Genomic DNA, 16710 nt, shown 5'->3' with positions numbered 1-16710 from the left:
CGATACATATTCAAAGATTCGCACACATTTTCATGTTTTTCCAAAAATAGCAGATATACAAGCTCATAGCGCGGCACTCGGTGCCGCGCTATGAGCTTGTATATCTGCTATTTTTCAATAGCTCAAAGTATAAAACAATGGCTATTAAAGATAATAAAATCTAAAACTACACAGATGCGTCCCCGGATTGAATGTGTTAAGAGGCTGGCTGGGATCTTATTGCAGGTTTTGGTCCGTGTGCACATCATGGCACGCGTCTCAGGGGCCCTCAGGGGCCCCGACCCTCGTCACTCCTGGCGGGGTGTCACGCTCGCTCTCTATGCCGGGCCGGCTGCCAGACCCCACCCAGTCTGGCCTTTTACGGGCCTATACGTGTGACCTTAAGCATTAGCCCTTTAAGACCGGGATCAATTTTTAGATTTGAGCTCAAAAGCATTATTTTACACTTTGGCTATTCAAAAATAGCAGATCTACAAGCTCATGTCATGAGCTTGTAGATCTGCTATTTTTGAAAAATCTTGAAAATGTGTAAAATTTTAAAACATTTGTGAAATTTCTAATAAATTGTAAAATGTGTAAAATGTGTAAAATTTGTAAAAAAAATGTAAAATCTTGAAAATTTGTGCAAATCTTGAATATAGTATATATTTTTAAAACAAACATTTTTAATTCAAATCTTTGCTTCTGGGGGTCCCTGGAACAAAATAGTTTCAGATGGGGGTCCGCGACCAAATACATGTACATTTTGGGGTCCTTGACATTAAAAAGTTTGAGAACCACTGACATGGTAACACAAGTTTTTTCCAAACTCGGCCTCAGGTCTTAATGGGTTAAAACACAAAGAGCGAAGAAGCTCGAGACTAGAGTCGTCTGCAACTCAGCACCCTATCATAGCTATCAGGTGTGCTGTCATCCCCTCCCACCTGGTGGACTTTCCAAACGCTTTTGATTGTAGTTTCCTGACAGAGCAGCTCAGAAGGTCACCGTGCAGGTAAAGGTCAGCCCTCCCGGGAGGACGGGGGTCGGGACTTTATTTTGGGTTTCTTTTGTTCTGTCATTGTTGTTTTGCTGAAAGAAGTGGGTGAAAGGAGATATGGGGAAATATTACGCTGGCTGGTCCTCAAAAGCACATGCGCATGCACACACACACACACACACACACACACACACACACACACACACACACACACACACACACACACACACACACACACACACACACACACACACACACACACACACACACACACACACACACACACACACACAGACGAGACGACACACACACGCCTGACGGCACTTTTCCTCTGATGGTGCACCCATGTCGATTGTCATTGTTTTTTTACTGTCAAAAGAAACTGTGGGACGTACTGTAGGCATGTAACGATTGATCGTAAATCGATTCAAACTGGTGACAATTTAAATAGATTTGATAAAAAAAAATATCGCGATGCTAACAGCAGAGGGCGCGTTAAAAAAAAGAGAAGAAAGTACAGGATCTTTTGTAAGAGAATTGATTAAAAAAAAGAGTTTTCAGTCATTTGTAACTGTATTGAAAAGAGGATAAGATAAAAAATAAAAAAGGGAAGAAAATACTGGATTTGTGTAAGAGAAATTATTAAATTTGTCATTTGTCTGAAAAGTAATTTTGTGTTGGTGAAAAACACAAAATGATTATGAAAATTGCGAAAAATGGTATCGTTACATGCTAAGTGGGACGCTGTGTCTTCAATACAATTCCATATAAGTGTATTGATGTCCTGCATCTAAACACGATGCTAGAGGACATTCACGGCATTGGAAAGGGACGAAACACTGCAGGGCGCTTGACCGAGCTGCGAAATGTGACTCCTTTGGGGTGAGAATGTTTTAGCCGCACGTTGTGACCATGTTTTCTCAAGCAGCTCCCTTCAGTAAATGTCCCTTCTCCCTCAAACATCTTTTTAGATTTCAGACTGAATACATGCATTTCATGTTTGATAATATTACATTTTAACAATTCAATTTAAAACGTATGTCAACCACATTAACCCTGACAACCATATTTTGGGCAAAATGTTCAAATGACAAACTTTGTCAATGTATTAAAAAAATAATTAAAATAGCAAAGATTGCTTATCTACAAGATCACAATGCGGCACAAAACGTTGCGAGCTTATAGATCTGCTATTTTGTTTATTTTCACTGTTTGTTTCATGACATAGTATATAGGACTTAAATGGGTGAAGAATTGACAGGTTGAGTACTTGAGTCCACCACTGGACCTGTCCCTGATTACAGCACGGTGCTCTCCCCCCCCCATCACCACAGATCCATAATTCAAGGCCTGGATGTGGTTTCCCCCCACCCCCTCCACCCCCCCCATCCACCCGCCTGCCCTCCTGCCTGAGTTGGCTCGCGCTCCACACCGTCTCCCTGACTTGCTCCGCTATCCAGTGCCAAAAGGCAAGCGCTGCCAAAAACGGGCAACAAAAGTCAGTCAGTCAGTCAGGGTTACGACATGCGGCCCTGTTTTTAAGGGCAGTGGTTTCATTACACCTATAAATGATGGCGGGCGATCAATTATGGATCGCTGGCAATAAAGCATGCAGTTGAAAATCTCAATCACAAAAGGAAAAAAGGCTGGAGTGAACAGTCCAGACAATATGCTTGGCAAGCAAAAGGGGTCAGTGAGAGAATGGTTAGGATCAGGGTTCAATTTGTAAAAACACAACAGAAGGGGGGCACAGTTTCTTAACCAGTCGGTTTAAGCAGCCTGCTGCTTCAACCAGCCAGCAGATCAGAAAGGCCTTCACCCATGCAAGGCACTGGGCAAGGGTGCTCCCCCCCAACACACACACACACACACACACACACACACACACACACACACACACACACACACACACACACACACACACACACACACACACACACACACACACACACACACACACACACAAATACACTTTTAATAACACGTCGGCAACACTGACCCTACTAATTGGTTTCGCGGTGGTGCATAAGCAAGCTGTCATGTGGAGTTTGGCTGATCCTCGCGAGGAGCTTATGAATATTTTACCAGCCTCTGTTTTTTTCCCCTTCATTTTTCTTATAGCCACGGTGTGTGTAAGTTCACGCTCCGGCCGTCTGTTTGGTTGCCCCCCTCTATGTTGGCGTTGAATGGATCGACACATTCACGTTGTCCTCCGGCTGAGAGGTGGCTGTAGCACGGTGACGTCCATTGTGATCGGTGACAGCGTGCATGAAACCGATAGAAAATGACTGCCGCTTACCGAGGCTGTGGAGCAGAAAATTGCTGCTTCGGGGCAGCTCTGATCCATCGGCTGTGGTGGAAGCAGTAGTTTAATTAAGTAAAAGTATCAATGCCACAATGTAGAAATCGTATGTTACAAGTACAAGTCCTGTATTCCAAATTTTACTTGAGTAAAAGTATAGAAGTATTGGCATCGAAGTATACTTGAAAGTATATAGCAAAAGTATTAATTAATCAGAATGTCCCTTTTCACAAGCTTTTAAAAAAAATCTCAAAATCTCAAAAATCTCAAATGCTTATATGTAGCTTGTCTATTTTTAAATAGACAAAGTATAAGATATAGGGCTTAATAGGTTAATGTATGCTTTGTAATACTAATCTATATCTACACAAAGTAGCTTTGAACAAAACATTTCAAATAGTTGCACTGGAATAAAAAGTACAATATTTGCCTCTGAGCTGAAGTGGAGTAGAAAGTATATTGTAAAAATAAATGACAAAACTGTACTTAACCGATTCAATCCAGGAAAGCATCTGTGTCATTCTAGCTATATATATGTATAGCACATTGGTTCTCAAAGTGGGGTCCGGGGACCCAGCAAAAGCAGTTAATATAACGTCACAATCATTTTTTAATAATCTACAAGCTCACAACGCGTCGCACCGCGACGCGTTTTGAGCTTGTAGATCGGCTATTTTCAAACATTCTAGTACTTTAACTTTTAGTACCTCAAGTATATTTTGATGCCAAATACTTTTGCTCTTTTACTCGAGTAAATTTTGAATTCCGGACTTTTACTTCATAATAATTTATTTTAGTACTTTTTACACCACTGGATGAGTCTGCCTAGCAACACGGCATCTCGCTGGCACCGCTGGTGTGTCAGCCCCCGGATCTCCCTCCGACGCACTGTGGGGAAATTTGTCACGGAGGTTTTTTTTCCATTTCTTGTGACACTCTGGATGTTGTGTTTATTATGCATGGTCACTCAGAGAGAGAGGGATTACAGGTGTTTGCACCTACCTGGAGGTTGTTTCGTAAGTCTTAGCACCTCCTATAAGTACCTCCCGTTGTCTCGTAAGACTATAGCACCTCCTAAGTACCTCCTTGTGCGTGCAAAATAATCACCAGTCACACCTCTTATACAACTTCATCCTAAAAGGTCATTACACACACAGGAGGAGCGACGCGAATAAACAATACAAAAATGTTGTTTTTTTATCCCATGATTTTTTAACCCATGTTTTCACCCAGTGCCAATCGCCTAAGCTGTAATCATGGGCGCTACACTCCCTCTGCCAGCCTATAGGGCTATAGCCGAGCTCATGCCTCTTTCAATGCATGAGAGCTAGCAAGCCGCTTCTTATCACACGACAGGGGGAGGTCCCCTGGTTAGACGTAGCAGCGTGGAAGGAACACGTTATTCCAACCAGTTCCTTTCACCCTCCATCAGGCGCCCCGGCTGACCAGGGGGAGGCAGTATAGAAACCAGGATTACTGCCTGTTTTTTGTGAGGGTACCTACCCTAGGAGACACGGGGAGAACATGCAAACTCCACACAGAAAGGCCCTTTCACCAACCCCATATGTTTTACTGTCTATGGCATGCACTTGTGAGACACAAACAGCAGTTTAAATGAATGTGAATTAATCACACAAAATAAACATTCACAGTGTATACAGGGCCGTGAGAGGATACACCGTACTCTATGCTCTTGTCCTTGCCTCTGCCTCGCTGTTTGTCTATTAGCTAAGGGTTTGTATTTCTCTATTGGTTTGCCCTTTAAAGTTTAAACTACTTTTGTCTGTTCACCTTACGAGGTAGACGATGACAGGCTGAGAGGCTGGGCTCCAGCCCTTCCATCCTGAACCCTTCTCAGATCAGTCAAGGTGAAAATATAAAGGGCAGAAAAACCTGTCTGGAGTCCTGTCTAAATTAAAGAACAGAATTCTAGGTGAATGTTAAGGGTCAGATCGTCCACTCAGGAAATGGACCGACTGACCTTCTAGTTGTTGTGTCTAGTAACCTCGTTCTCTTTGCTCTCCACTGCTGACTAATTCATGGACGCAAATGAAAGAGACGTCATCCCGGACGCGAGCATGGCCCCGATGGAACGGGTCAGCAGTGGAAAGTAACTTAGTACCTTTACTCGAGTACAGTACCTTGAGACCTGAGACCATTAAGGCCTGAGGCCGAGTCTACAAAATGTCTTCTAAAACAGTTTTTCTGAAAAAGCTGTATCAGTGGGGCTCAAACTTTTTCATGTCAAGATCCCCCAGAATAATATGGATTTGGCCGTGGACCCCCATCTCAAAATATTTTGTGCCAGGGACCCCCAGAAACAAAGATTTGAGTTAATTTTAGATTTTTGTTCACTTAAAATGTTTTTTTTATATATATATAAAGATTTACTATGAGCTTGTATATCTGCTATTTTTGAATAGTCTAAAATATGGTTAAAGTTGTTTAAGATATTTTGGGGTCTTTTCAGAACAGTGTTGACAGCAAATGGGGAAAGAGTTGGGCAGTAAGTCGCAGAAAATTGGATCTGTCGGGCTCTGGGAATCGAACCCGGGACTTGCTGTCAGGCTGCATCAGAGCCTATGCGTGGTATGCGCCTTAAAGGAGAATACCACTCATTTTCAGCATTGAACTATGTCTTTAATACACCTTAGAGCTGTTGTGTGGAAATAAGAACAAAAGTCCCCGCCCCCCCTTCTATGTTGCCTAGAACTGGATAATTGATTGAGGTCATGTGATCCGTGACATACGCAAGGTGTACTTTTGAGCTAAAAAAAACATTATTTTACACTTTGGCTATTGAAAAATAGCAGATATACAAGCTCATAGCGCGGCACCGAGTGCCGCGCTATGAGCTTGTAGATCTGCTATTTTTGAAAAATCGTGAAAATGTTTGTTTGTTGTTCATCCCGATTGTGCACGGGCACCGCTCAATCGTGGCAACCTGCACAGAACTCACCTTGCTTGAAAATTGGATCTGTCGGGCTCGGGAATCGAACCCGGGAATTGCTGTCAGGCCGCATCAGAGCCTATGCATGGTATGCACCTTAACCCATTGAGACCTGAAGCCGATTCTACATGTCTCCTAAATCCCAACAGTTTTCTGAAAAACATATGTTTCTATATCAGTGGTTCTCAAACCTTTTTCATGTCAAGGACCCCCAAAATTATATGTATTTGGCCGCCGACCCCCATCTCAAAATATGTTGTTCCAGGGACCCCCAGAAGCAAAGATTTGAGTTGAAAATGTTCGCTTTAAAACAATATATATTCAAAGATTTGCACACAATTTCACGATTTTTCAAAAAATAGCAGATCTACAAGCTCGTAGCGTGGCACTCGGTGCCGCGCTACGAGCTTGTAGATCTGCTATTTTTGAATAGCCAAAAGTGTAAAATATGGCTTTTTTTTACCTGCACAGAACTCACCTTGCTTCTAATCTTCCTTTGGTCAACGGTGGAGTCTGACTCAGCCAGACATTTAGTTTTTTTTTATTATCTTATCGTTAGTCTGTGGGTGTTTGCCGTCTTTGTGCCAAGTGTGTTTGCCGTTGCCTAGGCGACAGTCTGCCAACTCCATGACCCGCAGAGACCATGCTGTTTGATGGACACCGGTTCATCCGTCATTCACTGTGTCATTCTTCTAACCCTGTCGCTGTGACTTTGGACTTCATTATATGTTTTTTTGCAGCAAAACACCTGTGTATGCACACACACACACATACACACACACACGCACATGCGCGCACACACACACATGCACACACACACACACACACACACACACACACACACACACACACACACACACACACACACACACACACACACACACACACACACACACACACACACACACACACACACACACAGTGGTGGAAAAAGGACTCACATTTGTTACTTCGATAAAAGTATCAATTCTGCAATGTTGAAATACTCTGTTACTAAGTAAAAGTCCGGAATTTAAAATTGACTTGAGTAAAAGTACAAAGGTATTTGTATCAAAATGTACTTAAAGTACCAAAAGTATAAAGTACTCATTCTGTAATATGCAGAATGTCCCATTTCAACAAGTTTTCAAATGCATAAAAATCTTTTGGAAATACCAGATCTACAAGCTCACAATGTGTCGCGGTTTGACACATTGTGAACATGTAGATCGGCTATTTTCAACTTTTGAAATGTATACAGGGCTGAAGTGAATAATGTATGTTTTGTAATAATAATCACAATCTACAAAGTAACTAGTAACTAAAGTTTTCAAATAATTGTAGTGGAGTAAAAGTAGCCTACAATAATTGCCCCTGAGATGTAGTGGAGTAGAAGTAAAAGTACCGAAAATGGAAAATACTCCAAGTAAAAAGTCCTCACAATTGTACCTAAGTGCAGTAATTGAGTAAATGTAATCGGTTACTTTACACCACTGCTCACACCCACACAGCTTGGGAGTGTGCGGGCATCTCTCCACACTTTCTGCCCACTCTGCTTGCCCTGACTTGTTAGTTTCTATGTGTGTGTGTGTGTGTGTGTGTGTGTGTGTGTGTGTGTGTGTGTGTGTGTGTGTGTGTGTGAATATGGGCAGAGTACGCACAACACTCCTGTTGCTGTCCACACTCCACACCGGCTGCGTCCAAATAAAGCTCCTTGAACAGGTTTATCATACAGAAGACATCAACGTTGACCTGAAAGCCCACCTGCTGCTGCCGGCACCAACCAACCTCACATTCACCCCCGCCCCGCTGGACTCTTTTCTTGTCTCACAAAGGTGTCCTAACCCAATAAGACCTGAAGCCCATTCTTCTAAATCTCAACAGTATTCTGAAAAAAAAACATATGTTTCTATATCAGTGGTGCTCAAACTTTTTCATGTCAAGGACCCCCCGAAATGATATGTACAGTATTTGGCCGCCGACCCCCATCTCAAAATATTTAGTTCCAGGGACCCCCACAGAAGCTAAGATTTGAGTTTAAAATGTTCGCTTTAAAAATATATATATATTCAAAGATTTATACACATTTTCAAGATTTTTCAAAAATAGCAGATCTACAAGCTCGTAGCGCGGCACTCGGTCAAGGGGCAAGTCTTAGATATTTACGATGAGGCCGACAAAATGGCCAGAGTGGGGCTGTTTTACCCTGCGCCGACCTGCGGTGTCAGAAAGAATTTATTTTAACGCAAGTGAATGGGTTTTTTGACAAACTTTAGACTAGATTTTCTTACTGTAATAAAAATGGTCATAAATTCTATATGCTTCCAGTCGCTAGTTTAAAGTCTCCTTTCAATCATCAGGATATGCGTTTTGCTAAATTATGGTCCTATTTATTATAAAATTGACGATAAAGTAGGCTATTCTCTAGGAGGGGCGGGATGATTTGATTGACAAGCTACACAACCAATAGCATTCATTCCCCGCCCCCCGCTCTTGATTGACAAGCTACCCAACCAATAATGGTCTGGTCTCATTCTGACGCGTATTGAAAGATGGCGGACCTACAGTCTTGCAGCAATCGGCTTCATTTTCGGTCTGTAGAAATCAGCGGAGGGGGTTTGTCCATCTCATTTATACAGTCTATGCACTCGGTGCCGCGCTATGAACTTGCATATCTGCTATTTTTGAATAGCCAAAAGTGTAAAATAATGTTTTTTTTTGCTCAAATCAAAAAATGACACGGATGCGTTCCAGGTCTTTATGGGCTAATTGAATTCCTCTGGAAAAAAAAGCGTCTTTCTTGGCAGGCTGTGCCCACACTCAGGGTGGCTGTACACACCCACACATTGTATAGCAGTATTCCATTCCTGCTTTCTTGGCAAGCCGTGCCCTCTCTCAGGGTGGCTACCCCAGTATATTGTATAGCAGGATTCCATTCCTGGCATCCGTTCACAAACACAGCGAGTGTTGCCAGCCTATCTACAGTTACAGTACAAGCTCGCTTATTTAAAAAAAAAAATAGAATAAAATAATAATCTCAAAGAAGTTTGTGAAAAGGAGTATTATAAGCATAATATGTACATTTATGTTTGCTACTTTAAATATATTTTGATGCCAACACTTTCATACATTTTTTTCAAAAACTGATTTAGAAGACATTTGTAGATTCCCCAGAAGCAAAGATTTGAGTTACAATGTTGGCTTTGAAAAATATATATTCAATTTTTTAATAGCCAAAGAAATCTAAAATGGAGCAGATGCGTTCCCGGTCTTAAATGGAATAATACAATAATAATCTCAAAGACTCTCAAAGAAGTGTGTGAAATGGAGTGTTCTGCATAATGAGTACATTTACGTTTGGTAGTTTAAATATATGTTGATGCCAACACTTTTGTACATTTTACTCAAGTGAAATTTTGAATACAGTATGTTTTAACTAGTACTTCATCTGCCACTGAAGTGTTGCACGTGTACAGTAGAGCCCCATGCAGCTGCACCACGCACGCAGACACGCACGCACGCACGCGCGCACTTAGAAATGTACACAGTTAGAGACGCAGAATGGAGCTGACAGTGACCGTGGCGGCCCGGGAAGTTCAATAAACTTAGCCTTGCGTGGCTAGACTATATCCCTGCTTCTATGAGGACGTTTTTTTTTCTTCCAAGGGGCTCTGCAATTGGTTAGACATACAACCAACTACCAATTACAGTCTCCCATATTTGAATACTGGGCCCTGATTGGTCACACCAGACTTCGGGAGCAGGAAATGGATTCACAATGGTCAGACCCAAATTGCAGAGGGCAATTGTTTTTTTGCACTGGCAGATTCGTCTGGTGCCAGGCTACAATAAACTGGCACAAAGAAAGCCCTAACTTCTAGATGAAATGTGTCAGTATGACAGTGGGATGAGAAGTAAATTACAATCAGACGTAATTATTAGGATATGTGGCTTATGCAACTTGTTACACATTCAGATCAATATTCATTGTTAAAGGAGATAAAAATAGATCTTATCATGGAGATACGAGGTTTCTGCCCGACGGCTATACGATGTACTTAATTTTCTAAAAGTAATTTGTACTTATGCATACTTGAATACTGCGTCTTGGGTTGCATCAGGCGGGCATGCCCCGTCGCCCATGCAGCCATCCAATTATTGTCTTGCGTCTTATCAGACGACTTAACCCATTGAGACCTGAAGCCGATTCTACCAAATGTCTTCCAAATCCCAACAGTTTTCTGAAAAACGTATGTTTCTATAGCAGTGGTTCTCAAACTTTTTCATGTCAAGGACCCCCACAATGATATGTATTTGGCCGCCGACCCCCATCTCAAAATATTTTGTTCCAGGGACCCCCCAGAAGCAAAGATTTGAGTTAAAAATGTTCGCTTTAAAATGATATATATTCAAAGAAATGCACACATTTTCACGATTTTTCAAAAAATAGCAGATCTACAAGCTCATAGCGCGGCACTCCGTGCCGCGCTATGTGCTTGTAGATCTGCTATTTTTGAATAGCCAAAGTGTAAAATAATGCTTTTTAGCTCAAATCTTGACACAAATCTTGACACACAGATGCGTTCCCGGTCATAATGGGTTAAGAAGATGAGGTGGTGTGGGGTGGGTGGGGTGGGTGCAGGGTCTGCCCGCACAGCAGCTGCTCTGCGGGCATTCATTCATTCATGCAGCAGCACCCATGGGTGTGGCTGCTTCACTGTAACTTAAGAGAGACGAGTGACAGATGGGATCGGAGGTGTTATCAACACCACTGGGGCTTAATGATGCTCCCGTACATACACACACACACACACACACACACACACACACACACACACACACACACACACACGCGCACACGCACACTTGTACTGTACGGTGCATGTTCATTAATGTAATAGGAACTCTATCGTTGCTGTCAGACAGAAACCACGTATCTCCATCTTCAACCTTTTCAGGTATTTTCTGAAAACAATGTCCTATTTTAAACGTAGTTGTGTGTGACAGTGTCACACACAACTAAGTTTAAAATAGGACAGTGCCACACAAAAACACAACTAGCCAAACTACAAGCTCAAAATGTGTGACATTGCGAAGCGTTGTTGTAGATGTTTAAACATGTTAATGTTTTTCTTTGGGTTTTTTTACGTTTGTCTGATTGAATATTGAATACTTTATTAGCAGTTTGCAAAAAAAGCACAGGAAAGTACAGTTCAAGGTTGCTAGGTTTTGACTTTTACAGGGGCCAGTTTCAAATTGCAGCCACCTGTAAGTGCTCTTTTAGAGCGGTTTTGAGGGAGAGTAGGGCGTCTGTAGGCAGGCCGTTCCACATTTTAGTGGCATAGCAGGAGAACAAATGTCACCCATTGTTAGAGCCAAATCTGTGTTAGACGTGATTAGTGGAGCTTCCTCTGGTGTTGTTGTGATTGTGGACTTCATAGACGTTTGTCTACAATGTCTATAATAACATGCCCAAAATAGGGTGGTTAAGTGTGTCCATGTGTTGTACTGTATACAATGAAAGGTATTAAGAGTAGCTTGTGACTAAATGATAATTGCATTGGAACACAGGATATTTCTTTCCATTTCCCGAAAAGTAACAGTGTTGGTGTTGGACATACAGTACGACTTGTACATTGACACCTACCTACAATTGCACACGTGCATGCACTCACACACACACACACACACACACACACACACACACACACACACACACACACACACACACACACACACACACACACACACACACACACACCATGTGCAGACAGCGCTAGACGTCCTGCTCAGCCTTTCCTACGGTGACAGCACACAGTGTGGCTGAGTGACGCATGCATCTGTTTGTCTTTGTCTTTCTCCATCTGTCTCTCTGCTGCTTTGTTGTTTTTTCCATCGCGATTATGGCTGCAGGAAAATTAATGAATAATATGATTCCTTAAAGGTATATGACACCAGTGGTGTAAAGTAACTAAGTGCAATTTTGAGGTATTTTTTTTACTTTACTGGAGTATTTCCTATTTTCAGTACTTTTACTTCTACTCCACTACATCTCAGAGGCAACTATTGTACTTTTACTCCACTACAATTGTTTGACAACGTTAGTTACTTTGTAGGTTTTGATTATTATTACAAAACATACATTAACCACTTCAGCCCCCACACTATATTTACTTTGGCTATTTGAAAATAGCAGATCTACAAGCTGTTTTCAAACGATTTGTATACATCTGAAAACTTGTGAAATGGGACATTCTGCATAATGAGCACTTTCTATTTTTGGTACTTTAACTACATTTTGATACCAATACTTTTGTACTTTAACTCAAGTACATTTTGAATTCCCGACTTTTACTTGTAAAGTATTTCTACGTTGCAGTATTGATACTTTTACTTAATTAAACAATATGAGTACTTTTTCCACCACTGTACGAACATCCTTTTTGATTGAAGGTCATTGGCCACATGAGCTACATGTGACATTCATGTGGTACGAAAACATGTACTTATGCTCATAGAATGACTTTTTTCAAAATGTGTCCAAATCTTTCGAAATACACGTCGCTTTGTGACGGATTGTGAGCTTGTAGATCGGCTATTTTTTCAAATAGAGAATGTACGTACTCAAGTAAAGTAAAAGTACCTCAAAACTGTGCTTAAAGGAGCGCCTCACCCGTGTTAAAGGAGCACTTCACATGAATGTATAATGAGCATTAGAGGACCAATTATGTGACGATAGGTTGAAAATGGGTGAAGTGCTCCTTTTAACCACTTAAAGGACGAATTCACCCATTTTCAACCTTATAGGTCATACATTTCAGGAACCCGCCTACCAGTGACATCATCGATGGGGAATCCAAGCTAATAGAAACCGTATAGGCTTTCTATTCCTGGAAAGTTAGCGTGCTATAATGGAAGACATTGTTCTTATTGCATCAATAAAGATCTAAATAAAAGATGTGAAAAAAAACAATACCTGCCTAATGATGATGTCACTGGTAGGCAGGTTTCTGAAGTGTCCACAGCCCTCCTCTGAGACACAGATAAAAAATGGTACCATATTATCATTAGCATTAGTGAGGACCAATTATATGTACTGTAGTCAGGCAGCTTAAGTTTTTAAAGAATCGTTCACTTTGTGATACAAGCGCCAACTTTTGCACATAGTTAATTACTCTATACTTGAGTAAATGTACTCAGTTACTTCCCACCACTGAACTCAGAGAGACACAGTCCTGTTCAGACCAGATCGTTGCTGTTGAAACCCAAACCTGATGCTGTGACGGCAGCACCGCACCGCTGGAATGTTCCACTAGACCAGATACAGGAGGAGGGGGGGAAGGAGGTTTAACTGTGACAGAAGCCTCCTCAGCCTCCAACCCAGTGGTTCTCAAACTTTTTTGTGTCAGGGACCCCCAGAAAGGAAGATTTGAAAAAAAAAAAAAATCAAAAGTTTCCAAACATTTTCTAAATTATTTATATAAATTTATTATTTTAATTAATATTAATTAATTTTTATTATTTAATAAAATTAAATTATTTAATTAATTTTAAATGTATTATTATTATTTATATAAATTATTTATATTTTTCTATATCAAAAATAGCAGATTGACAAGCTTGTGAGCTTGTACATCTGCTATTTTTTGAATAGCCAACATATAAATGGATAAAGTGGTTAAAATGATTGTAATGTTACATTAACTACTTTTGCTGGACCCCTGGGGGTCCCCGGACCACACTTTGAGAACCACAGTGTTCTAACCTGCACTCCTCCTGCAGCACAGTAGAACAGGAGATCCCACACTTTTTCTGCTCGAGTGAAGGGCTGTTGAGTATTAGTCCAGGAGGCTTGGACTATTGCTGATCTGTAAATGCTGTTTCTCTGCTCGAATATTCTTCAATAAACTGATTGATGGCTATTTTCTCATATAAAGTACAGATAACTTTCAGAAAGGCGACAAGAAAAGAGACAGACAGAGACACTGGGTATAATGAAATATCTGTGTTCTATTCAGACAGAGCGAGTTAAAGGTTACAAGGTTGTCTGTGCTGAGAAATCATGGATAAACTGTAGCCACAACTTTCACGGGGAAAGAAAGAGTAGGCCACGGAGCAAGGACATCTTATATTGCCAGATGAACTGTCCCTTCTGAGCAAAATAAGCTCAAGTAAACCACATTATTATTTAAGACTGACTCTGTGTTACTTCTTCTACGCCGGTATTCCCTATTGAAATCATACTATCCTTGTTTTTCTAAGTGATCACTGATATTAATAGTTTCCATAATAATCCCTTCCTCCCTCTCTTATTTCCTCCACCCCCCCCCCCCTCCCTCTCTCTATGTGTATGATTTCCCCTTTAAGACCTCCTCTTTCAGTAATTGTCCGTATTAAAAGTCAGAGCTCTCCTCTTGAATTTCAATCAAGGGGCTTCAAAGTGACGGGCTCGGTGGCCGAGCCGAGGGAGGGCGGGTCATCAAAGAAGCAGAGTGAGGGCCCTACAGGGAGCACTCTGCTTCCACCGGGCCCCCACGCACAGCCCCAGATCAGCCTCATATCAGCTCCACTGTGGCAAACAACGCATACCCTGCATACTCAGAAGTGGCCCAGTCCTAATTTTGCTTCTTCAGAGGTTCTTCAGCAGTTCTTTGGGGTGGTTGATGTGCTTTGTCATGTTAAAAAACTCCCAAATTATGTATATTTGGCCGTAGACCCCCATCTGAAAATATTTTGTGCCAGGCACCCCACCCATACAAGATTTGTGCTGTAAAAATATTTCAAAACTATGACAAAAATGTTAAAGGTTTTTCTGCAAATGTGTTGCATTGTGACACGTTGTGAGCTTGTAGGTCGGCTATTTATTTCGAAATAGCCGATGTATAAAGGTTGAAAGTGGTTAAACTGAGTTTGAAGCTATATTAACCGATTTAGCTGGGACCCCTGCATGAGAACCACTGCTATACAGTAGCACCTCAGCCTATATATACCGTCTATATAAAACCTGATAAGGGCTTTTCAGTGACGCTGTGCCCCTACCCGTACCCACACTGCACTCCTCATGTGATAGATGTGTTTTAAAACACGATTCAACTCATCGTGACGGACGCGGGCAGGCGCGTGCATGAGACAGGCGAGCACGAATGTGACAATTTCCACGGGATCGGGCAACGTTGGCGCTTGTCGAAACGGTGTCGCCAAATCATGCAAAAAATAAATGAAATGTTATGCAATAGAGGAACATTCCATTTGGGCTGTAGGGGTGCTTAATGTCTGATTTAACATATAATTGCTTGGTTTCTCCCAGTAAATCATGATATACATCCTATTTTTGGCAAACTATTAGTTAATTAATATAACAAATAATGCCAATCTCTCAGTCGAATCATGCATTTTTTTTAGCATGATTTGACTGACGGATCAGGAAAGCATCAAAAGTAGCAAATCAGCAAGCGACGCGTTTTGAGCTTGTAGATCTGCTACTTTTGTTACTTTTGAATTTGAATCCTGAAAAGTAACAGTTTTGGACATATGAGGTTTTCCACCCGACAGAGACGATGTGAACGACAGGATGCAAAGATGCTGTCGTCTATTGACACTGTTCTGCAGCAGCCAGGCTGTTTATTGTCCTTTAACACGCGTTGAGATGACAGGAGGGACAGCTGTGTCCCTGACATGACATTCACACCGTTTGTTATTACAAGCATCTGTTTAAATATCACTGATTAAGATTAATAATGACTAATCTCTCTCTGTTCCTCTCTTCCTCTCTCTCTGTCTTTCTGTGTGTGTGTGTGTGTGTCTCTCTCTCTCTCTCTCTCTCTCTCTCTCTCTCTCTCTCTCTCTCTCTCTCTCTCTCTCTCTCTCTCTCTCTGTCTCTCTCTCTCTGTCTCTCTGTCTCTGTCTCTCTCTCTCTGTCTCTCTCTCTCTCTCTGTCTCTCTCTCTCTCTCTCTCTCTCTCTCTCTCTCTCTCTCTCTCTGTCTCTCTCTCTCTGTCTCTCTGTCTCTGTCTCTCTCTCTCTGTCTCTCTCTCTCTCTGTCTCTCTCTCTCTCTCTCTCTCTCTCTCTCTCTCTCTCTGTCTCTCTCTCTCTGTCTCTCTGTCTCTGTCTCTCTCTCTCTGTCTCTCTCTCTCTCTGTCTCTGTCTCTCTCTCTCTCTCTCTCTCTCTCTCTCTCTCTCTGTCTCTCTCTCTCTGTCTCTCTGTCTCTGTCTCTCTCTCTCTGTCTCTCTCTCTCTCTCTCTCTCTCTCTCTCCATCAGATGGTGGTATTAATGGACCCCATGGAGGATCCAGATGACATACTGCGTGCCAACCGCTCCAGAGAGAAAACGTACATGTTTGACGTGGCCTTCGACTACACCGCCACTCAGGTTCGTGACAACGACAACCAACAACAAGAGACGAAAAAATGAAATAAAAATAAATGAAGGATTAAAGAACACGCCTGCAAATGAAGGCCCTATTTAACTCTTTCAGTGCCAGAGTATTTTCATACTTAGTACT

At 41.7% G+C, this 16710-nt stretch overlaps 1 protein-coding gene across 1 annotated transcript in view; it reads left to right on the top strand.

Annotated features, from left to right (window-relative positions):
- Window positions 1-16710, top strand: part of kif19 (kinesin family member 19) — an 84256-nt gene that overhangs the window by 34400 nt on the left and 33146 nt on the right. The window contains exon 3 of the mRNA XM_084078690.1: window positions 16467-16577. Coding sequence (XP_083934816.1) covers window positions 16467-16577 — 111 coding nt within the window. The remainder of the gene's footprint in view (window positions 1-16466; window positions 16578-16710) is intronic.

The sequence above is a fragment of the Gymnoscopelus microlampas genome (genome assembly GCF_963454915.1).
Source record: "Gymnoscopelus microlampas genome assembly, chromosome: 14".
Classification (NCBI taxonomy): Eukaryota; Metazoa; Chordata; class Actinopteri; order Myctophiformes; family Myctophidae; genus Gymnoscopelus; species Gymnoscopelus microlampas.
The sequence above is the reverse complement of the archived record's forward strand: the minus strand, read 5'-3'. Positions and strand labels throughout refer to the sequence as shown.